The 24,735-nt window shown below is 46.8% G+C and overlaps 1 protein-coding gene across 1 annotated transcript; it reads right to left on the bottom strand.

Moving 5' to 3' along the window:
• Positions 1–324: 324 nt before the first annotated feature.
• On the bottom strand, positions 325–24,272 carry ptprb (protein tyrosine phosphatase receptor type b). Its single transcript, XM_053415386.1, has 40 exons — positions 23,727–24,272; positions 21,897–22,308; positions 19,488–19,625; positions 19,253–19,393; positions 18,832–19,092; positions 18,478–18,747; positions 18,168–18,284; positions 17,929–18,075; positions 17,638–17,755; positions 17,348–17,493; positions 16,297–16,563; positions 16,077–16,135; positions 15,705–15,909; positions 15,517–15,614; positions 15,246–15,411; positions 15,000–15,130; positions 14,652–14,799; positions 14,296–14,568; positions 13,591–13,766; positions 13,179–13,329; positions 12,853–12,953; positions 12,530–12,695; positions 12,160–12,441; positions 10,992–11,270; positions 9,653–9,802; positions 9,428–9,567; positions 9,211–9,347; positions 9,020–9,126; positions 8,540–8,645; positions 7,923–8,003; positions 7,542–7,559; positions 6,024–6,105; positions 5,403–5,493; positions 4,466–4,542; positions 4,255–4,389; positions 3,919–4,041; positions 2,517–2,674; positions 2,230–2,365; positions 1,915–2,035; positions 325–1,522 (listed from the first exon to the last, which is right to left on the bottom strand). Exons 1-40 carry the CDS (start codon positions 23,790–23,792, stop codon positions 1,500–1,502), a joined length of 6,003 nt encoding a protein of 2,000 aa, XP_053271361.1. The 5' UTR covers positions 23,793–24,272; the 3' UTR covers positions 325–1,499.
• Positions 24,273–24,735: the final 463 nt, after the last annotated feature.

The following is a 24,735-nucleotide window of genomic DNA, read 5'->3' as shown; positions in this document are numbered from 1 at the left end:
GGGGGGGGGGGGGGGGGGGATCTGGGTGACCCAGTTCTGCTGAGGCCTCGGTCTGCTCCAGATCACTATGGAGATCAGACGCTTCAGTGAGTCCAGTAGATGTTCAGTGGATCAGTAACTGGTTTATTTCACTGGCAAACATTTAGAGACATTCACCGAAAAGACTTTATTTATCTGACTTTTATATAGAGACAGTTTCTGAGAGGGAGGTTCTGTGACAGAGACAGTTGATGGAAAATTCTCTAGTTATGAAATGTCATAGAATATGTCACAAAACAATTTGACAGATATCGATTAAAAAGGATCAAATAAATAACGTAGAACTTATTTTGTCAGCAATGTTTTTATTATCAATGTATCATCAATTTGATATTGATCCAACAGCAGTGGGACAAACTTTATAAAAAGTGCTTTTACATTCGCTCAGTATTCCAGTTATAGATATAGAAGCAGTTTTCTGTGTTGTTAGACTCAAACTTAATCATTAACTTCTACTTTCAAATTCTTTTTATATTTTATATTAATTATTGCAAAGCCCCATATTCTGTTCAAAAATCCAACAGAACCAATTTTCCTTTTCAAACACAAATCAAACATCGACAGTCAAATAAAACGAAATGAGAACTTACCAAATATTTTAAATGTGAACTTCTAATACTTTTGAAATAAAAGAAAACAACAATCCGATTATAAATTTGAGATATTTTAATAAATACGGTGATTAATATCAAACTGAGCACACATCCGTAAGTAAAGGAGCATTTCTGCACGTGTGTGTTTTCCTGGTTGTGTGCACAACTTGAGATTAAACACAATTTACAAAGTAAGTTTGTGACTTAACTCAATAAGTAGAAACACATCAAAGTTCTGCATTATATTCAAACAGGTTTTAGTTGAAGAATAAAAAAAAGCCGTAATTACACTGAATACAGGAGAAGTTTATAACATATCAAACATGGTTTATATTCATTATTGTATAAAAGAGTATTACACCAGTATTTACATACAGCATTATGTGAAACCTTTTAAATAAACAGCTTATAAGTCTCGGTATGTGAGAACAGACGGTGATGACAGACGATTTCCTCCCTGTGATCACTCAATATTAATATTAGCTGGTGAGCTGATGGCAGATTGGAAAAATACATGTTTTTAATAATCATTTTCAAAACCCAAAGACCTGAGTACAACCAAAAGATTTGGTTTCTGAGAGCCGGTTGAAATAATATAAAATAACCTGGATTATTTACGTTTAGTCTTTTTCATTTTTGATAAAGCAAATATTCAAAGATTTAAACAAATATGGACCAAATTAATGTTTAAAAAACTGGAGGAAAATAAGCAAACGTGTTAAGTTCTGTTAACGGTGGAATGTGAAATCCCCAGTTTGAAGTCACTTCAGAGGAAGTTTGTGTTTCTCACGTTCTCGTCTGGATCGTTTTCATTTCTTCAGCCGGATGAACAGAAACGTTTCTTCCCCCCCGACAGACGAAGACGGTTTAACGTCCAGTGTAGATGAAATCTGAGGACACACAAACACACACACAAGAGTTTATGATTTATATGGAGAAATGTCAAAATACAGATTTCTAGCCAACATTAAGATTACCTGTTTTTATTTGGGACAAATCACAATTTTTTTTAACTTTTATTTCATGAAATTGTATTAATAGTAATGAGAATCTAAATTACTTATTTACTTTTCAATTCACAAATCCAAAAATATCTAATAAACCCAAACGTTTGCTTCCAGCTATGAGAGTGAGCATCTATGATTTAACATAATGACGAATAAGACTCGAAGCTTTATTGGTTTACAGCAGCAGGTCTGGAATCAGCCCCTCTCTGCACTTGATGGTGTACAGGTTGTAAGGTGGTTCTGGTTCTGGTTCTGGTGTGGTCGGTGTTTCTCACCGCGACAGTACTCGGGGTTGAAGTTCTCGTAGATGGGGTACAGAGGGTTCTCCTGCTCACTGCGCAGCTTCCTGGCTCTCAGCACGTCCCGGACACACTGGTGCAGGAAGGAGTACTGGCACTGCAACGCCACAGGTTCATTATTATTATTATTATTATTAATCTGTTTGACTCTACAGGTTGAATATGTGATGATAATCTCTTTGTATGGAGCTTCCTCTTGTTTATCAAGGCACAGACACTTTTAGAGTTTTCTAGAATCTGTAGATTTGACTGTTGAGTTTGATGTTTGTTGAATCGAGAGCCGGTCGGTACCTCGGTCTGGACCATGTGCTGCCGGTGCAGCCGGAGGTCGAACACGCAGCCGTACAGGTCGATGGTTCCTTTAGAGTCCAGCTGCTGCAGAGCCCGGTCCAGTGCGATGAAGGTCCCGGTGCGTCCAACACCAGCACTACACACACACACACACACACACACACAGACACACACACACGACAGAGTCCACTGTTAAACTTAAAGTCCAAAACATTTCATTTTCTGAAATTGTTATTTCTTCTTAATGTATAATGTTCAGTTTGTGTTGATTCAAATGAAACCGGGACCTGCAGTGCACGACGGTGGCTCCGCTGCTGGGGGACCGGTCCACGTAGTCCCGGACCGTCCTGACGAACTGGATCAGGGACTGGGTGCTGTCCGGGACGCCGTGGTCGGGCCACACCGTGTAGTGGAAGTGACGCAGCACCCGAGGGTAACTGCTCTCCTGAAGCACACGGGATGTCCTGGTTATCACACAGGTGAGGAGGAAGCAGAGGAGGAAGCAGAGCAGGAAGCAGAGCAGGAAGCAGAGGGGGAGCAGAGGAGGAAGCAGAGCAGGAAGCAGAGGAGGAAGCAGAGGAGGAAGCAGATGAGGAAGCAGATGAGGAAGCAGAGTAAGAAGCAGAGCAGGAAGCAGAGCAGGAAGCAGAGGAGGAAGCAGAAGAGGAAGCAGAAGAGGAAGCAGAGGAGGAAGCGGAGCATGGAGCAGAGGAGGAGGCGGAGGAGGAAGCAGAAGAGGAAGCGGAGCAGGAAGCAGAGCAGGGAGCAGAGGAGGAAGTAGAGGAGGAAGCGGAGCAGGAAGCAGAGGAGGAAGCAGATGAGGAAGCAGAGTAAGAAGCAGAGCAGGAAGCAGAGCAGGAAGCAGAGGAGGAAGCAGAAGAGGAAGCAGAAGAGGAAGCAGAGGAGGAAGCAGAGGAGGAAGCGGAGCATGGAGCAGAGGAGGAGGCGGAGGAGGAAGCAGAAGAGGAAGCGGAGCAGGAAGCAGAGGAGGAAGCAGAGGAGGAAGCAGATGAGGAAGCAGAGTAAGAAGCGGAGCAGGAAGCAGAGCAGGAAGCAGAGGAGGAAGCAGAGGAGGAAGTAGAGGGGGTAGCAGAGCAGGGAGCAGAGGAGGAAGCGGAGCAGGAAGCAGAGGAGGAAGCAGAGGAGGAAGCAGAGGAGCAAGCGGAGCAGGGAGCAGAGGAGGAAGCAGAGGAGGAAACAGAGGAGGAAACAGAGCAGGAAGAAAAGCAGGAAGCAGAGCAGGAAGCAGAGGAGGAAGCAGAGGAGGAAGCAGAGCAGGAAGCAGAGCAGGAAGCAGAGGAGGAAGCAGAGGAGAAAGCAGAGCAGGAAGCAGAGCAGGAAGCAGAGGAGGAAGCAGAGTAAGAAGTGGAGCAGGAAGCGGAGCAGGAAGCGGAGCAGGAAGCAGAGCAGGAAGCAGAGCAGGAAGCAGAGGAGGAAGCAGAGGAGGAAGCAGAGCAGGAAGCAGAGCAGGAAGCAGAGGAGGAAGCAGAGGAGAAAGCAGAGGAGGAAGCAGAGCAGGAAGCAGAGCAGGAAGCAGAGGAGGAAGCAGAGGAGAAAGCAGAGCAGGAAGCAGAGCCGGAAGCAGAGGAGGAAGCAGAGTAAGAAGTGGAGCAGGAAGCGGAGCAGGAAGCGGAGCAGGAAGCAGAGCAGGAAGCAGAGCAGGAAGCAGAACAGGAAGCAGGAAGTTACCGAGGTGATCTTGAACTCTCTGATGGTCCACTCCGGCAGCACCGACTCCGACAGCATCTGAATGACCAGCTCTCCGTAGTACAGAGGTTCTCGGTCTGCCGGCCAGTACTGGTCACACTTCACCTGGAGACACGTCCCCGGGTTAGAGACACACGTTGGACATCTGGTCTCACACTGCACTGATGGACTCAGAGGACATTCTTTAGAGAAGTGTCTCTGCTGTCGGAGCTGAACACACTCACCTCTTCACTGAGGTCAAGGTTTGTACAAGTGAAACATCTCCTCACTGAGGTTCCACCATCAACAGATTAATACAAATATTTGATTATGACTCACTCGTCCTTTCTCCACACACTGCGTCACCATGACTACATTGTGGACGCCATGCTCCCACACCATCCGCCAGAAGTCGTCCTTGGTGCCGGGCAGCGGGCCCTGAGTGGCAATGTACTCCCTGCGGTAGTTGTGACCCTGCACACACACACACAGGTCAGTACACTGTGTGTGTGTGTGTGTTGTTCACATGTGCACGTGTGTGTGTACTTACTGGTATGTAGCTGGCGTTGATGTAGTCGGAGCAGGGGTCGTCCTCCAGGTACGACAGCTTGACTCTGGTAGAATCATCTGAACAAACGAAGCTGATGTCACATGAACCTGTTTCAACATGTTACTGCTCATCTCAACACCTGGAAATCACTGATCTACTGGTTTCCACCTCTGGACTGGGATCAGTGGATCTGCTGGTTCAGGGTCAGAGAGCTTTGACTTTTAGAAAAGCACTTTAAACTCGAGTCACCACATCAGATCACAGTCAGTCGGTTTCTGAGGATCTTTTCAGAGACTCAGCTCTGACTCATAGAACAAAGAAACCAAACCATTCTTTAGAGTGTGTGTGTGTCTGTGTGTGTGTGTGTGTGTGTGTGTGTGTGTGTGTGTGTGTGTGTGTGTGTGAGTGTGTGTGTGTCTGTGTGTATGTGTGTGTGTGTGTGTCTGACAGTTAATTATAGACATGTTGTAGAAAGTGTTTCACCTCGAGTCACAAATCATGTTTTTGTGTTCATATAGAAAATTGGCTGCAGTTACACTTGACTGAAGCTTAATTACTTTATTTAAACTGATATTGAGACACACACTCACAGACACAGACACACACACACACACACACACACACACACACACATAGATGTTACTGTTCAATGTGATGAAGATATTGTTGAAACATCATTAAACTTGAACTTTGAAGCTGATGTATCGATGAGTTGATTCATTTAATAGACAAACAAACACAAACTAATGATGACTAGTGATGATTTGACTCATTTCTTTGTAAAAGACAATAAAAATATTAAAATGTTGGACTATTTATCAGTCAAATTATAAATATTATATTTAAATATTCCTTTCTTTCTCACAGTTGGACCCGACAGCAGCAGTTCAGCTCTGGACCTGCTGTACTGACACAGGGGCTGTGATCCATGACTCACATGGCAGGATGTTGTTGTATCGGTTCTTCCCTCTGTTCTCTGGCAGCCGGGCCACGTCCATGGTTTGGTTCCGACCCACATCCTTCAGATCCTGAACACACAACAACATTCACACACAATGTAATAACCTGAAAATCTTCAACCACACTTCAATGAATATCTGCTGTATCATCCTGTATAATACTGAAATACACTAAGTAATAAAGTTTCTTATTGAAGCCTCACGTCTTCTTCATCTTATCGCTGGTCGGTGCACTACCGAGCTTCACCAGCAGGTTTAACTTTTCATTTATGATTTAAATCATCATTAACTTATCTGATTTAAAATATAAGGAATTATCCAAAATGCCCAAAGATGATGAATAATTGGACTGCATATTGTTTCCCACACTTCATCATTCAGTGACCTATTGACCACTGTCACTGGCTAACGAGCAAATTAATTAACTTCACACTGGAACTCAGTGGTCGTCAGGGAAACAGGATTCAGCATGAATTCATATCTCATATCACGTGACGTCAATACTCCAGCGCCATGGTAACACACTTCATTTAGCCTCCAGGAGCAAATATTGATTCAAGATCTTTTCACTGTTCTGAGATCAGATGTGGAGCTTTCACCTCGAACTCCTCCGACAGCAGGTAGTTGGAGTCGGCCTGGAGTTTGACCAGATGAGACTCGAAGTGACAGGCTTTGACCGGGCTGTGAGACACAGAGACAGACAGAGACAGACAGAGACAGACAGGGAGAGAGACAGACAGAGAGACAGACAGACAGACAGACAGACAGACAGGGAGAGAGACAGACAGAGAGACAGACAGTGAGAGAGACAGAGAGACAGACAGGGAGAGAGACAGAGAGACAGACAGGGAGAGAGACAGACAGAGAGACAGACAGGGAGAGAGACAGGGAGAGAGACAGACAGACAGACAGACAGACAGACAGGGAGAGAGAGAGACAGAGAGAGAGACAGACAGAGAGACAGAGAGAGAGACAGACAGAGAGACAGAGAGAGAGACAGAGAGAGAGAGAGACAGACAGAGAGAGAGACAGAGAGACAGACAGGGAGAGAGACAGAGAGACAGACAGGGAGAGAGACAGACAGAGAGACAGACAGGGAGAGAGACAGGGAGAGAGACAGGGAGAGACAGAGAGAGAGACAGACAGGGAGAGAGAGAGACAGAGAGAGAGACAGACAGAGAGACAGAGAGAGAGACAGACAGAGAGACAGAGAGAGAGACAGAGAGAGAGAGAGACAGACAGAGAGAGAGACAGAGAGAGAGAAAAAGAGAGAGACACAGACAGACAGAGACACAGACAGGGAGAGAGACAAAGAGAGAGACAGAGACAGACAGAGACACAGACAGGGAGAGAGACAAAGAGAGAGAGAGACAGACAGAGAGACGGACAGACAGAGAGACAGACAGAGAGAGAGAGAGAGAGACAGACAGGGAGAGAGACAGGGAGAGAGACAGAGAGAGAGAGACAGACAGAGAGACAGACAGAGACAGACAGAGACACAGACAGGGAGAGAGACAAAGAGAGAGAGAAACAGACAGAGAGAGAGACAGAGAGAGAGAAAAAGAGAGAGACAGAGACACAGACAGGGAGAGACAGACAGAGACAGAGAGAGAGAGAGAGAGACAGACAGACAGACAGACAGACAGACAGACAGAGAGACAGACAGACAGAGACAGAGAGACAGACAGACAGACAGAGACAGAGAGACAGACAGACAGAGACAGAGAGACAGACAGACAGACAGACAGAGAGACAGACAGACAGACAGAGACAGAGAGACAGACAGACAGACAGAGAGACAGACAGACAGACAGACAGAGAGACAGACAGACAGACAGAGACAGAGAGACAGACAGACAGACAGAGAGACAGACAGACAGACAGACAGAGAGACAGACAGAGACAGAGAGACAGACAGACAGAGACAGAGAGACAGACAGACAGACAGACAGAGAGACAGACAGACAGACAGAGACAGAGAGACAGACAGACAGACAGAGAGACAGACAGACAGACAGACAGAGAGACAGACAGACAGACAGAGACAGAGAGACAGACAGATATCATTAGGACACAGCTCTGATTTGTGATCAACACACTGAAGGACAGGTTCTCACCTGGTGACTCGACGGTTGCTGCAACAGAAGAAACAAGACGACTCGTTATTAGATCATTTTCAAAGATTAACATTCATGAAGTCGATGAATTTATTAACATGATAATAAACTGTCATTAGTAAGAAAGGGGACATTGTGTTGTGTCTGTATATATGTGCACATATACACACACCTAAACATATACACACACTTACACACAAACACAGTAATTAACAGCTGCTGTGATGAATTAATCTGACGGAGCGAGAACTTTATTGGAAACTAATACTTCACACTCTCACATATTGGACGTAGGAGTTATTGGAAACTAATCTCTCACACTGAGGATGGATAATTATAGATCGCACACACACACCTACACACAGACAGACACACACTTACCTCCTGACTCCCATATACATGCCTGCAGCTGGAACCTCTTTCCACATGCTCATCCTCACCACCGGGTTCTCCTGCACAGCCCTGCACACACACACACACACAGACACACACAGACACACACAGACACACACACACACACACTTAGTGTCCAGCCTAATGGAGGCTGATAGGTTTCATTTATTTCACAACATGTGAACACAGAAGGTCGAGGTTTGTGTAAACTTTGTGTTTCTCATCTGAGGCTTTAAGTTTGAAGACAACACAACTGACTTCACATTCACTGCGATGTGGTTTATTATTAACATCGACATCTTCATCTTCAAACAAATTACAAACTGAGCGATTTGTCCCATTTTAGTCGTCACAGATTTTCTTTGACGACAACCTGACGTTTAGTTTTTTCAAACCACATTAACTCCGATGATCATTGGTCCTGAATGTTAGCACTTAACGGTGAGAGGCACCTAGTGGCACAACGTGGAATTACAGCACTTTTACAGACAGATTTGCTGGATGCCTTTTAGCACATCTGTAATAATAAATAAACTTAATAATGAAACTGATCCAAGTTTTATTAGTGGTTTTACAGAATGTAACAAAGACGTGTTCACACTCACACTTTGCGAAGCCGCTGTCTGTAAACCAGCAGAGAGACGACGGCCACCATCATCCCGATCAGAAACATCCCAGCACTCAACCCCTCCACCACGCCACCTAGAGGCTCTGACACGCAACAACACACACACGTTAATACAGTTACTGTGCGTGGACACGTGAGCCGATCGGATAAAGAGACACGAGGAAAATAAAGAATCTGAAATTTAATTTAAAACATTTTACATCTGAATAATTATAAACAATAAACGTTAAAGGAAAAAATAATCTTTCTGATAAATGATGACGGTTTTCAATCATTTCAAATTAATGGTGACATCACAGCTGAGTTTAATCAGTTTGTCTGATGAACACGCTTCTAATGAAGAGCTGATGGAACACTTCAGTGAAGGATGCACACACACAAGGATGTGTGTGTGTGGATCTCTTTGTGTGCGTGTGTGTGTGTGTGTGTGTGTGTTCGGTGTGTGTGTGTGTCTCACCTGCGTGCGTCCTGAGCGGTGTCGACAGGTAAGTGTCGGTGAAAAGCGGCTCAGGAAACTCGTTGTGGTTTTCATCGAACAGTTTGGTGAAGGCTCGAACACTCAGCCTGAAAACAACCACACACACACAGTTACTATAAGTGGAAGCTGCCTTGCTCATCAACCCATGGCAGGTTTCTTGTGTTGTGTACCTGTAGGATGTTTTTGCTTTCAGCGGTCCGTCACAGAAGCTGCCGTAGCTGTCACTCAGGTAGAAGTCGTCCTCGTGGTAATGGTCACAGGCCCCGCCCAGTCGGTCCCCCCCGGCCCCCAGGTTTATCTCCACCACCTGATCAATAACCACCAATCAGTGCGACTCTGAAGACGTGGAAATCACAACGTGCAGAAACACGTGTGGTAATACCGTACCTGTCCAGCAGGGGTCTCTGCGTCCTGCGGGCAGCGGCTGGGGAAGTAGGCCGTCTGATAGGCTCTGACGGACGAGTTGCTGGTGTAGTCGCGGTACGAGGGCAGCGGGTGGCGCTGCTCCGGCTGCAGGAGCTCGAGGGCTGAAGAGAGAGAACATGGACTTGAACCTGATTGGTTGTTTGGTGTTAAACCTAAAACTGGTATAAATTTAAACGTGTTTTTTACCGTCAGACTCGGCCACGACCACAGCGAAGAATCGCACGGCTCCGTTAGCGTCGCTGAACCAGGAGCAGTTGAAGCGAAACAAGATGGAGGACGACGTGACCTTCGATGATCTCTCGCCGACACGCACGCTGGGGGGCGGGACCGGAGGACCTGGAAGGACACCGATTGGTTAATCACACTGAAGTGAAATATAAACAATGAACAAACAGAACAATAAAGGGAAAAATCTAAAAAGTTTCTAAATCTCTTTGGTTGTTGCTGTTTTTAGTTTGAGAGACAAAATGTGATTCTTCTCCAGAGTCGTGACTTTTCTTTTTTTGTCTTTCTGTTTCCAGTTCAGTCGTGTCAGGATGATTTATGAAGTAACACAGGAAGAGAGAAGAGAGGGAGGTGGAGAGAGAGAGAGAGGGAGAGAGAGAGAAAGAGAGAGGGAGGTGGAGAGAGAGAGAGAGAGGTGGAGAAGAGAGAGGGAGGTGGAGAAGAGAGAGAGGGAGGTGGAGGGAGAGAGGTGGAGAGAGAGAGAGAGGGAGTTGGAGAGAGAGAGAGGGAGGTGGAGAGAGAGAGAGGGGGAGGTGGAGAAGAGGGAGAGGGAGGTGGAGAGAGAGAGAGAGGGAGGTGGAGAGGAGAGAGGGAGGTGAAGAGAGAGAGAGAGAGGGAGGTGGAGAGAGAGAGAGGGGGAGGTGGAGAGAGAGAGAGGGGGAGGTGGAGAGAGAGAGAGAGGGAGCTGAAGAAGAGAGAGGGAGGTGGAGAAGAGAGAGAGATGGGGAGGTGGAGGAGAGGGAGGTGGAGAGAGAGAGAGAGAGGGAGGTGGAGAGGAGAGAGGGAGGTGGAGAGAGAGAGATGTGAAACGAGAGGGAGTTGGACAGTGAGAGAGAGGTGGAGAAGTAAGAGGGAGGCAGAGAGGAGAGAGGGAGGTGGAGGTGGAGAGGAGAGAGGGAGGTGGAGAGAGAGGGAGGATAAAGGAAGAAGAAGCAAAGAGAGGAACCATCTTCAGAGTGTATCAGGTCACAGTGACAGTTTGTAAAAGGAGCAGGAAAGTGAAACTTAAGTTTTAAAGAAACTGAACGAGTTCATGTTCATGTCAGACTTTTGACGACCTGTCATCGTGTTGAGTGACAGCTCCATGTGTCACAGTGACCTCATATTTAAAAGAGTTTAATTCATAAATAAATCAGATCCAGATGTTCTCTGTGTCTCTAGTGACCAGTTCTATTTAAACTGAGGTTTTATTTAAACACCAGAATCCTGTACTGCACCCGAGTGTGTGTGTGTGTGTGTGTGTGTGTGTGTGTGCGTGTGTGTGTGCGTGTGTGTGTGTGTGTTATGTACATCAACTCACGGTCTATCATGGTGACAGTGGTGTGTGTTACTGGTCGACTGGTGTGTGCGGCTGACGACACCCGGACGGTCACGGTGTACTTCCTGTACGCCTCCAGGTGGTCCAGCGTTACCGCGGTGACGCCCTCATCCAGCCTCAGAGCCGAGGTCAGCTCCCCGTTGTCATGACGACGACACTCGACCTCGTAGGAGTCGAAGTCCGAGAGAGGAGGTGACCAGGAGCAGGAGAGGGAGGAGGAGGAGAGAGGGAAGCAGTGGATGGACCTGAGAGGATATGGACCTGGAGGAGGAGAGGGAGGAGGAGGAGGAGGAGGAAAGAGGAAGAGGTAAAGGAGGTGAAGAGGAGATAAAAGAGGAAGGAAAAAGGAGGTGGAAAAGAGAGGAAGGAGGAGGAAGAAGAGATAGGAGATGAGGGAAAGGAGAGGAAAAGGAAAACAGAAGGAGAGAGTAAAGAATGGAACGGAGGGTGAGGAAATTGAAGAGAGGAAGACGGAGGAGGAGAGGAAAGGAGATGAGGAGGGGAGGAGAGAAAAAAGGAGGAAGAAGCAGAGGAGGAAAGTGGAAGAGTTAATCCAATTCATTTTCAGTACAAACATTATTCATTTCTATATTTCTTCTGCAGCCGAGTCACGTCTTTATTGTTATTGTATTTCCACATGAAGGTCAAAGCGTTTATTCAAACATGGAGCTCAGAGCGTCTGAGTGATGAGTCGGGTTTTATTAAAGATTACGTTTCTGGTGATTTGTTCTCATCAGATGATAAAAACACGTCTCGTTCAGTGAAGAGAAAAGAGAAAGAAGAAAATATGTTTCATCCTCAGAGAAGTGAAGATTTAATCTGATCTCAGGCTGAAAATAAAAAGATAAATGTTGAGTATTTAAACCTCTTCTTTTTATACACTATTGATTTGGCTTAACTCATTACTGTGTATTATTACAAATTATATTATAGTGAAGTCAGTGAGTCATTATTAAATGATTCAGAGCTTTTATTAAGGAAGTTGTGTTTGAAGATTCCAGAGTCTGATCTCGTGTCAGATTCAATCCCTGCGCTGCGCTGCCACCTTGTGGAGAAAAGATGACTCAGCAGCTTGAGATGAAACTTTAAAAAAAATGAATAAACACCTCGTTTCCTCAAGTTATTGACTATTAAAAGAGTCAACGCCTACTTGTTCTGACGCTCCTCTGGATAGGCTGGCTCCTGGCTGTGAGCCCGCCCCCGGCTCCGCCCCCGCTCACGGTCGTCACTGTGAAGTTGTACTGTCGCCCTGGAAACATCCCGCCCACCAGGCACCCTGTCAGGTGGGTGTGTTTGATTGACAGGTGATCGGGAGGAGTCCAGTGAAGGCTGAAGTTAGTGTAGTCCCCAGAGGCGGGACCAAACCACGACAGCTCCACAGTCTCATTGGTCGTGCCTTGTTTGACGGACAGCTGGGTGGGTGGCAGTGGAGCTGGAGCGACACAATACAAAAATGATGATCGCAAAATAATAATTATTAATATTAAAAACACAGACTCTTTCGTTTGTGCTCAACTTACACGTGCGTCCGAAGGCTGAGACGTTATTGGTCAGTTCCCCGCTGTGCGTGATGACCTCAGCGCGGTACAGCCTACCAGGGGTCAGCCCTGGGAACATGTGACTGGTGTGCTCCGCCCCCAGCGTGTGAGCAGCCAGAGCGGCTCCAGAGACGTCGTGGAGGACGACCTGAAACCACACGAGGACGTTAGCCACTGTGCTCAGGTTTTATCTTATTACAATTAAAACTGTCAATCAAAGAAATAGAGCAATGGACAAAAAGTATAATTTATAGTTTTTATTTGAAATCTAAGTTATCACTAAGTAGAGAAAAGCCTGAGTTCACCTGGTAGCTGCTCCAGCTTCCCTCAGTGTGCTGCCAGCTGACCGTCAGTCTGTCCGTCCGTCCTGAGCTCTGGACCTGGAGGGACGAGACCTGGGACGGGACTGTGGAGGACCAAGGTGATGAAGACGAGGAGATGAAGATGAAGATGATGCAGAAGAAGAAGAGGACAACAACGAAAGAGGAGGGCAGAGAAGAATAAGATGGAAATTAGAGGGAAGACAAACAGAAGGTTTTAAAGAAAGAAGACAAAAAGAGATAAAGCGTTAAAAATGAGAAAACACTGTAACAATCTGGATTTTAAATATGAACAGTGATGATTGACTGACCAGTTCTGGCGAGGACAGACGAGTCGCTGCTCATGGCTCTGCTCCAGCTCACCACCTGCAGTCGGTACAAAGCTCCGGCTGCCAGTCCAGAGAAGACACAGCTGTCTGCAGCCGAGCCGACTTTCTGCAGCTCCACCAGTTCACCGGCACCCTGAACACAACCATCTCTGGTTAGAGTGGAATCAGCAAACACCATGAGTGCCGGGGGGGTCACAGTGACCTTTGACCTTCGACCTCAAACCAACCACTTCATCTGTGAGTCCAACTGAACATTTGTACTGAATTTAAAAACAGTTCCTCGAGGTGTTCTTGAGATATCGTGTTCACAAGATAACCTGAAAACCTTAATGCCTCCAGCCACTAGGTGTCACTGGAGACGTGGTTAGAAATGTAACATTCTAGCTCCTCCCACCTGAGTATTCCCCTTCCGGCTCCCTGCAGCATCCTGTCTGTGATTGGCTGTTGCCTCAGGGACGCTGTACAGAGACAGGTCGTAGATTTCCACGTGTCCCTCTGAGGGACGCCAGGTGAAGCAGAGAGACGAGGTGTTGGACGAGGTGAGGGTCAGATTACTGACGGCAGCCGGACCTGGAGGACGGAGACAAACATGGAGGCGCAACACACATGACTATACACAACACATTTGTATTTTACAATAATTAGTTTGAGGCGTTACATTAATCCCGAGAATGTCTGGGGCTGATGGGAAACATCCTTTAAAGGAAGGTCAAATATGAAATATGAAATAAACAACATACTGTCGGGACAAACGATCCTTAAGTTTCACTTTCTTCTCAGTTTTCTTTTTCCTTTTTTTTTGTCTAAAGTCACTTTGACCTAAAACACGTTTATCTTCTTCCTCTGTTATCATCCATCTCTCCGCCTGCGTTACTTCATAAATCATCCTGACGTGACTAGAAACACAAAGAGACAAAGACTAAGACAGCAAGGACTATGGGAAATGTAGGGGGGGGGGGGGTCCCGCCAACCACCAGGGGGCGATCAAGACACTTTCATGTCGTCCATCTGTCTTTACAGTCTGTGATATAAATGATCATTTAAGACATGAAACCTGAGGAGTTGACATGTGAGAAACAATGAGTTGATATTGACTGACGTGTCTGTCCCTCTGCTGTGGCCTCCAGAGACGGGACCCCCCCGCTCAGCGTCACCAGCCTCACGCTGTAGCGCCTCCCTGAGGTCAGACCCTCCAGCCGCTCGCTCCGACTCGCCACAGCCACCGACCGGTTGGCCACCGCGCCGCCGCCGGCCTCGTCCAGCAGCTGCAGCCTGTAGCCGTCGAACACGCCCACCGGCCTCTCCCAGGTCACCGTGAGGCTGTGGGTGGTGTGGTCGTTGTCCGCCTGCAGGGCCGTGACACCGGCTGGAGCTGGAGGACGTGAACACAATGATGAATATTAACACTTTATTAACGAATCAGAATCCAGCAAGCCATCGGTCGATCAGTCGTACCCGTCCTGCCAGAGGCGGAGTTGGTGTTGCTCAGCTTCCCGCTCAGTGATTGGATGGTGATGGTGTAGGCGTGGCCTGGGACCAGGTCCAGGAAGTCCAGCGAGGTGACGTGTTTGGGGACGGGACGTGTCTCCACATGGACGCCATCCTGAGGACGAGTGGAAAGATTTAAATTGATTCACAAACCAGACTTTATTTCAGATTCATGTATTTCTCTGTTTATGTTCCTGTACGTGGAGCAGCCGTCTGTGAGGAGACTCTTACATTCCTCCTGCTTGAATTAAGTTTCATACAAGTGACACATCCTCAGTTTGTCTATTTAAATGAAACATGAATTCATGGACTGACCGTAGTGGACAGAGAGACGATGTACATGTCCATGTCTCCGTCTCCTGGAGTCCAGGAGACCAGGAGTCCCCCGACAGAGTCCTTCAGTCCAGGGCGAGGACTCATGTGGAGGTTTCCCACCGGACTGGGAACTGGAGGAGGAGGAGAGGAGGAGGAGGAGAGGAGGAGAGAAGGAGGAGAGGAGGAGGAGAGGAGTAAGGACTCATGAAGACAGAAGACAAACATGAACCTGCAGAGTACTCCTACCTGTCCGTCCCTCGATGAACTGGGCTCTCTGGTTCGGTCCGCTGAACGTGGACACCACCATCTTGTAGAGACGCCCGGGGGTCAGAGAGGTCAGCTGGTGGCGCCGCACGTCACGGCCCAGCGTCACCGGAGGGAAAACCCGGGTGTCGTTGAAGAGCAGAGTGACCTGGAGACAAGTAGCGTCTGGATTTAAGAACAATATCAAACCCCTGCAGACTCACTAGCGCCCCCTAGAGGCTGAAACGCCTCAATAACAACAGTGAGAAAATACCTCATAATGGTCCACGTCTCCGGGGGCGGGGCTCCAGGCCACAGTCAGATCACCTGTTCCCGCGTCGCCTAGTGACAGATTTCCTACAGCTGCTGGAACTGAAGAAAAACACAAATCAATAAAAATACAAACAAACAAACACACGAGTTATGTGTTGTTATGGTTTGATTCCCTGGGTCGTGACTCACAGGTTCGTCCGTCGGTGGAGACGCTGCTGACGTAGCTCCCGCTCCAGGTCTCCACGGTCACGGTGTAGAGTCTCCCCGGCGTCAGGGACGAGAAGACGCACTCGTTGTGTCCCGCGGAGACGCTTTGGTTCTGCAGGACGCTGTGGTTGTACCGGATCAGAACCACGTAGCGATCCAGATCTCCTGCTGCGTGACGCCAGTACACCTGAACACAGGAGCTCCATCAGGGATCCATCATGTAGATCACTAATCTACTTATTTAACTGTGTCTGCTGGTTGTATTTGAATCTGTACTGTGTTTGTTGATGGATCATTATTTATGATAGTTGTGTAATATTAAACTAAAGTAATAACCAGTGTAGACTAATGCACCTTGAGGAAGTCGTCTCTTGCAGAGTGAACAGCTGTCGGGTTCTGAACAGTCGCAGGTTCTGCAACAAACAAGAAAACTCAATAACTTAATAAAACTTATTCAGACTACTTCAGACATTTAATATGATTTTCTTTGTTTAACTGTAACTCAAATATGTTAATAATAAACTAAATAATATAATGTAACTGTAAAGTATGAGTAGATCTTATTGCTCTGTACGTGTTCGTGCTTGAACCACGGTGGCGTTCTGCAGGCCGCCGCTCCTCGTGATGATGACCACCGTGTACAGCCGGCCGGCCACCAGCGAGCTGAAGGAGCACTCGGGCGGCGAGGAGCGCGACACGGCGAGCGTGTGCACGGGTCTCCTCCCGTCCTGCAGCTGGACCAGGTAACTGTCCACCACGCCCGGCGCCAGACGCCATGACACCTGCAGCGCGTCGGACCGCCCGCCGTTAGAAACCGTCACCTCAGAGACGGAGGATGGGGCTGAAAGAAAAAGATAAGTTATTTAACAATACATTCACAAACATGGAATAGGATGTAATGAAAACAATGAAAAAATATACTTATGTACAGAAGGGGAATCGTAATGTTTTTATTGTTTGAATCTTTTGAGGCTGCAGTACCATTAATGGCCACTGAAGCAAACTGGCAGCAACACAGACGCTCGAGACTTTAATTTAACGTTATCGGCCAATAGGAGGTGGAGGCCGGGGACGTGTTGGTTCTGTCCAACTGAGCGTTGATTGGTTGGCGAGCAAACACACACACACACACACACAAAAACCACGCACACAGTCTGTCCTGCAAATAACAGGAACATTCTGTGAGAGCACAATCTGCTCTGAACAGGAAGGTGTGTGTGTGTGTGTGTGTGTGTGTGTGTGTGTGTGTGTGTGTGTGTGTGTGTGTGTGTATGTGTGTGTGTGTGTGTGTGTGTGCAGGAAGCCTTTGAGCAGGGCGTTTTCTGTGTGTGTGGAACATTCCAGACGTCTTTCTGGTATTCAGCTATTGTTCTAAAATCTCTCTGATGTTTTCTGTAATACACTTATACTGACACACGCACTCACATACGTGCACACACACACACACACACACACACACACACACACACACACACACACACACACACACACACACACACACACACACACACACACACACACACACACACAGATGATAATAAAGTTCTGTAGAGTGAAGACACCTGCAGCTGAGACCTGTGTTGTGCACATGTTTGTAGAGTTTTGTGTAGATGATGTTTTCTCACATGTGCGTCCCTCCAGACTGGTGAGTTTCGACCTCAGTCCCCCGCTGACAGTAGCAGCCTGCAGCCTGTAGAGGGCGCCGGGCATCAACCCAGTGAGCAGCAGAGAGGAGGAAGTGACGGAGACACTGAGGTTCTGCACCTCAACGCTGAGGAGCACAAACACCAGGTTCAGTTTCCATCAGCACGTCCATGTGGCTAACAGTTTCCACCTGCTTCCAGTGTTTGTGCTAAGCTAAACATGTCCAACACTCAAACCTGGTTCACACACAAACACACACACAGACACACACCTGTCGTGCAGCAGGGTCAGTGTGTACGAGTCCACGTCGCCTGGTGGCTTTTCCCATGATGCCTTGAGGCTGTCGACTCCCGAGCTACTCAGAGTGATGGTACTCAACGCCATGGGAACTGTAACACACACACACACACACACACACACACACACACACACACACACACACACACACACACACACACACACACACACACACACACACACACACACACACAGTTAATATAAAGTAGACGTTAACATGTCGTAGATTGATGTGTAAACAGAGGATTATTATGGGATGGCTCACCGGTGCTTCCTTCTACAGAAACAGACGTGTCCACGTGCACGCTCCTGGTGGCCACGGTGATGGAGTACCGCCTCCCGGGCGTGAGCACGTTGAACGTGCACTCCCTCATGTTAGGCTCCACCTCCCTGGTAGCCACGGTCACGTTATCTACGTGACGATAAGATAAAATCATTTTAAATTAATAAAGATAAATCACAGAGCTCATCAGTTTCATCAGTTGGATGGATCTGATTGGTTACCATGGCGGATAGTGAGGAAGTAGCTGTCACGTGACCCGGAAGGGGCGTGGCTCCACATGGCGCTGAGCGAGGTCTCGTCCGAGTGTTGAATGTGAAGATCGACCGCGGCAGCTGGAGCTGGAGAGACGAAGAGACTTTTATTTATATGTTTTATTCTGTTCTCCCTGTCTATGTCATTATTATATATTCACAAATCTATCTTTATAGTACTGCAAAGATTTATGTGAAAAGTACGAAAGTGATAAATCACTTTCGTACTTTTCACATAAATCTTTGCAGTACTATAAAGATATATTTGTGAGTCTTTCACCTGTTGTTCCTTCACAGCTGCTCTCAGCCGACAGTCCCCCCCCCTCCACCCTCAGCACCGCCCGGTACGTCCTCCCAGGTGTGAGGTCCGTCCCAGGGAAGACGAAGTCCACCGCCTGTCTGTCCACTCGGGTGTCCACTACCTGCTGGAGGCCGTCGAACAGGAACAGCCTGTAACTCTCCCAGCGGCCACGAGGGGGCGTCCAACACAGGACGAGGCCCTGGGAGGAAGAGGAGGGAGACAGGGAGAGGAAGGACGCCGCTGCCGGAGCTGGACAAAGGACAAAAGACTCAGTGAAGAAAAGACGAGAAAATATAAAGAGCGGAGATGAAAACAACAACAACAACAACTCACCTGTGCTGACGCTGGTTTCTGATTGGCTCGTCAGCTCACCGCTCCTGGACACGGCTGTGACCTGATAGGTCGAGCCGGGGGTCAGCTGGTCTATGGCGACCTCTGTGGCGTTCGGTGGAAGCGTCGTCTCCCAGAGTCTCGTGCCATTGGTCGAGAGGGTTACCACGACAACCTCCAGGTCGCCTGCCGGCTGTTGCCATGACAACAACACGCTTGTGCTGTTGTGGTAGATGCTGGTGATGTTGGAGACGGGCGGGGGGGCTGGGGGGGGGGGGGGGGGGGGGAGAGAGAGGAGAGAGAGGGAGGGAGAGAGAGGAATATGAAAATGTGTTTCTCTCTCTCTCTCTCTCTCTCTCTCCCTCTCTCCCCCCTCCCTCTCCCTCTCTCTCCTCCCTCTCTCTCTCCCCCCCTCTCTCTCTACCTGTCTGGGCCTCGATCGTCCGGCTGCTCCTCAGATCTCCAGCCTCAGTCACCACAGTCACGTTGTACAGTCGTCCTGGTGTCAGGCCGGTGAGTGTGTGTTGTGTTGTCGTGCTCTCCAACGTCTCGTTCTTCATCAGCCCTGCAGAGACAGAAGAGGAGGGTCAACAAACAGTCACATGACTCTCCGGCTGCTCGTCTATTATTATCATATTTCTGCTCTTGACGGATTTCACCTGAGTGGTCGGGACCCGGCGCTCGTTCCCTCAGCTGCAGCCTGAAGCGCTGCGTCCTGCCGGGGCCGGCCTGCCAGGAGAGGCCCAGGCTGCTGCAGGTCCTGGAGCTCACTGCCAGGCCGCTCACCGCCGACGGCCCTGACACAACACACAGACACACACAGACACACACAGACACACACACAAGTGTCACCGGTTGATTCATCACATTCTACAGGTGTCCCAAATAAAATGGACACTAACGTTATATCCTAACGTTCATCACACACGTCATGAAACATAAATGATCGTGAGCAGAAACAAACCTCCTGGTCATGAGGTCAGTGTCTGACTCTGTGTCAACGTGTGAGTCGGTTCAACATAGACACAGATGATAATATTCATATCAAATCAGAAACTGACAGGTTTCACTAAAGCTTCAAGGAGCCAAAACGAAGGAGACCTGATAAAAGCCTTTTCACTGTTTCATGTAAACGGATTTATCTGTGACACAAAACAATTATAGTTAACTTTTTCTAATGAGTTATTTTTATTTACTTATTCTACTGTAGTTTTGTGCAGCACAATGAACCTGAATCTGTTTTGGTCTTTGGGAACAGAAGGAGCTGCCCCTCTCAGAGTCAAGTGAGTGTTTGTGTCGCCACCGGTCCTTCAAACTGAGCTCAAACAATATTATCAGAGTGAGACATCTCACCATCTCTGCCCCCCCGAGCGTCACAATCACACAAACAAACCGCTCCAGTCCAGTGTTTCACAACTGTCAACAAATGAACTGCAGCCCCTTTACAGCTGAGATATTAAATATGGATTCAGGGATGTTTGCGTCAGGAGGTGGAGACCCAACATGGAGATAAAAGAACTGAATTGAGCTTTAAAGAACAAACAGGGACCAGTGAAAATAAACCAGCAGAGGTTGTGAGACCAGTAAAGGTCAGTTCACGTAACCGTGGGTTTGTCTTCACCCGTGTGTTGTGCTGAGAAGGTCAGTGTGCGGAGTCGACTGGGTGCAGTAACACCCGGTTTCCTGCACACAAACACACACTTACACAAACACAGACACACTTACACACACCCTCACGCCCTTTCCCACAGAACAAAGAAACAATGGAGGCAGGAAATGGCTGAACCCCGAGCTCTGCCCACGATGGAAATACACACTGAGGGTTCAACTTCTGTTCTGGGCGTCCGCCAGAGTGGACACGTGCACGCACTCATGCACACGCACACACACTTACATGTACTTTTACTGGCCTATCAGTCTCTCAGCAGGGCAGCGGTTCCTGTGGCTAATCACAGAGCTGCAGAGAGGGGAAGCTACATGACATTAACACACACACACACACATTAACAGACACACAAGCACACGCACTAACACACACACACACACACTCAGACTCAACACAACACAGAGGTTATGTCGTGTTCCTTCACTTCAAAAGACGAGAGGTCAGATGGAAACAATAGAACAAAACAGAACACAACTGAATATTAGGACACAACACTGAACTGGAAGTTTGAGTTTCAACGTCAGAGGCAGACGTGAGATCACATCAACGTCTGTCATCCTTTTATAAATTCAATAATAAGTAAAAATACCAAACTCTGCATCAGAAGACGCCACAATTTACTGAATTCTGCAGAAGCTGGATTTCTTTAGGTTTAACATGTTATCAGGTCATTTAATATTTCTTCTCTGTTCAAATACTCACATTAAGTTAAAATCAACACAAACTGCAGCTAACAAATATGTGAACGATCAGTTAACCTGTTAATTGTTGATTTGTCTGTAAAGTATTTGTCTGTAGCATTACCAACAGGCTGTGATGTAAATGCTGTGGAATGAGTGGGGCAGTACTGACACTGTGACAGACATATGATCCAATAACATAAACGTACAAGACGCTAAAGGACTTGTGTAAATACACTTGGTTACTTCCTGTCTGGGGTCAGTGAAGGTGGAACTGATAACATTGTTAATGGAACAGGTCCCTTTACATTACCGCCGCGGAGTGCTGGCTCACTTTTAATCCAGAGTGGAACAGAGCCATGAATAATATTATTGGTTAAACCTGAAGGAAAATGTTCTATAAGCCAGAAACGATTCTGAACCATGAACGAGGAATCAAACAAAACCACGAGTTTCATCTGAACAGGACAAAGTGACTGAAGAGAGTAAAAACAAAAGGTTCTGCAGTTTCAGTGCAAACACTTTGAATCCTGATTTTTAAAGATTTAAGATTAATTCCTGAACCTTGATGAAAAGCACCTGTTTAAAGGACTGATGTTAATGAGTGAGTGGGATTTGTGAAGAGGAAACAGCTCATGAAGACTGTGAGACGCAGCTGAAAGCTCAGGCTGCTGTGGACCCTGAGCTGAGGAGGTTTGAGTAGAAGCAGGTTCAGGACTCACTCGTGTGCACCGTGACGTTTGCAGTCTGCTCGTCTCTCTGGGATCGAACCTGCAGCTGATAGGCCGTCCCGGGCTCCAGGTGATCCATCACACAGGTGAACACATCTTCTACAGTCTCATTCCCACCACCTGCGAGCTGATTGGTTCCCAGATAGTTAGATCCCGCCTCCTCCACCTTGTCCTCCGCTTCTCCTCGTCCTCCAGCTCCAGTGTCATTAGTGTGTAGCTGCAGGTGTCCTCTCCTCCGACACTCGCTGTGGTCTCCTCCAGTGTCAGGAGACGTCAGGAGGAAGGAGCAGTTCCATCCAGATGTGTTCACAGTCAGAGAGATGGAGTCCAGGCTGGACACTGGTTCAGACACAGAGATGTTACATGGAGACTGGTCGTCTGTGGGAGCTGCTGGGATCACATCCTGAGAGGAGACACACAGCATCAAGACATGAAATCAAACTTCAGATACATAATTCAACTATGAACAGGAAGGAGAACGTCTGATTATTTGATCATTAATATTTCCTCTGCAGACTTAACACAGAGATTTGTAAACTGTGACAGTTTGTATGAAGTCGTGTTTTGGTGAAAACATCAGAGACAGATTATGAATGAGAAGCTTCTCTAGACATTTTGATTGACAGTCTCTTTTCTTTTTGTTCTCCATCGAGGAAACAACACAACTCCTCCACCTTCAAGTCCACAGGAGGCCAGCGTCTGCTTTCTGAACTCCAGACTCTGGGTGGAGTAGAACTTTGATCCTATTGTTAGAATAAGTTTCTGGAAGCCCTGAAGTCGTTAAAGCTCCTCCGCCCTCCAGAAGCCTCCACAGTGCACCTCCTCACAGGATCCTCACTTTGAACTGGATCTAAACTGAACTTTGTGAACCTGTTTTTTGAGACTTGTTTATGAATAAAGTGTATTTATAACTTATTATTAGCCTGTATTTGTGAACTTGTCTGTGGGGCAATGAAGATTAAGACATCGAGTGGAATTAAATTGTGTTAAGATGTGTCAGTTAATCAGCTGCAGATATTTAAAGTGTGTGTGTATCAGTGTTTGGTTTGACCTGTGACCTGCTGCATGTACAGTGTGATAATACAGTCGCTGACAGATGCTCTGAGCTCCAGTTCCTTTAACACCAGGAAGCAGAAGAGAACATTAAATAATCTGTCACTGATAATAAAGTTCGGGGAGTTCAGAGACGACAATGCAGCAGATAAACCGAGAAGAGAAGAATAACAGTATGAACTTCAGTTAAACATACACGGGGCTAAGGTTTGAAACCTGAGTTATATTGATCCTAATTATAATTTTAAATGTATTAAATATTATATGAAAAAACTAAAACAGCCATCCCTTCAGTTTCGGTTTAGCTTAGCACAGAGACTAGACGCAGATGGGAACTGCTAGCCTCATGCTAACTCCATCAAAATATGTAAAACTTGTAACTTCTCATAATCATTTTGGACAAATTCAAAACAAACGTTTGTCAAACTCCTCAAATGCAACAAATTCATATTTTTCTTTGTCAAAGCAGATTGTAAAACTTGAGATTTTGGGGAATGAGCTTTGGGAAAATTTCCCCTTTGACCGATTCCTCACTTTTAAAAGACAAAATAACTGAGAAATAAGACAGAGAATAAATATATAATTAACAATAGTGGTTAGTTACATCCCTTAAACATTTTCCTTGTAGATATATCATCTACAGTAGTATTAAAAATGCTTTAATCACATTTCCTCAGCAGAAGTTGCACAAACAGACAAGGTGATGTTTCATATGAGACACTGGAGTCATTAGTTATCTGATCACAGACGTGTGAGAGTCAAACTGACCTGGAGCAGCAGCAGTGAGGTGAAACTCAGGCAGCAGAGAAATCTATCCACTTTACATTTCAGCATTTTGATCGTCCTTCAGATGGTGAGAGCGAGCGAGCGCCACCATAATCCTGAGGCTGAGGTAGAAGAGGAACTTTAGGTTCACTGGGTAAAACGTGGATTGAGTCAAATCTCCTTTTTCCTTCTTCTTCCTTCTTCTTCAGCGTCGAACAAATCCGTGTGGAAAAGAAAACTCCCGTCTGCGTCTCTTAACAAAGATAATTCCTTATTTCAAGTTTTCATTTATTTCCAGATACTGAGTCTCTCTTGTTTGTCGTCTCTTCTCCGTCTCTCCTCCATCCTCGGCTCGAACCTTCTCAGGCTACAGACTCGGTCTTTCCTGTCTTTTCGCTGCCTGTCTAATGTCCCTCTTCCTGCCCGTCTGTCTGCGGGTCTGTCTTACTGTCGGTCAGACTCCATAGTGTGGAGGCTGGGAGTCACTAACGGACTTCCTCAATCAGGCCAACAGCCCATGAGTCAGTTCAGAGGCACCACTACAGACCCTCTGTGGATGGAGGCTATAAATAGGCCTGAACTGTGATGGCGGCTCACCTAGCAGCTCTGACAGAAGAGGAATATGTTAAAAATAGAGCGTTTGATTAATTCCCTCTGAGGACAGATCTTTGTGGAGCTTAAAGTTTGCTCCGTCGCTCTGGATGCGAGAAGCATTGGGTGTAAATTTAGTTTGGATCCATATTTAAATGCTCTGTTGGTTCCTGAAGGTTCTGAAGAACTTGAATTCAACTTTACGACAACAGCTCATTTAGTTTCAGGCTCCAGAAAACAGCAGCAGCAGCAGCGTTAGAAATCATTTGATAAACTTTTATCATGAATGAATATTGGTGACTTTTGAGGGATTGTTTTGGTAGAGTCAAGATTTCTTGGTTTTCTCTTTTAAATACGAACAAAATCTATATATTTTAATTTCAGACAAAATGAGACACTTGGGAAATGAGTCGGACGTTTT

This window comes from Pleuronectes platessa, chromosome 22 (genome assembly GCF_947347685.1).
Source record: "Pleuronectes platessa chromosome 22, fPlePla1.1, whole genome shotgun sequence".
In the NCBI taxonomy this organism is placed as follows: domain Eukaryota; kingdom Metazoa; phylum Chordata; class Actinopteri; order Pleuronectiformes; family Pleuronectidae; genus Pleuronectes; species Pleuronectes platessa.
The sequence above is the reverse complement of the archived record's forward strand: the minus strand, read 5'-3'. Positions and strand labels throughout refer to the sequence as shown.

Bases quoted from the DNA above. Each gene is read 5' to 3' on its own strand.
- ptprb (XM_053415386.1), bottom strand. From the start codon at position 23,792: ATGCTGAAATGTAAAGTGGATAGATTTCTCTGCTGCCTGAGTTTCACC. The intron at 18,748-18,831 runs GTGAGTTGTTGT...TCCTTTGTCCAG, and splicing joins AGAAACCAGCGTCAGCACAG to CTCCGGCAGCGGCGTCCTTC. The intron at 9,127-9,210 runs GTACACAACACA...GGTTGTTTTCAG, and splicing joins AAAGCAAAAACATCCTACAG to GCTGAGTGTTCGAGCCTTCA.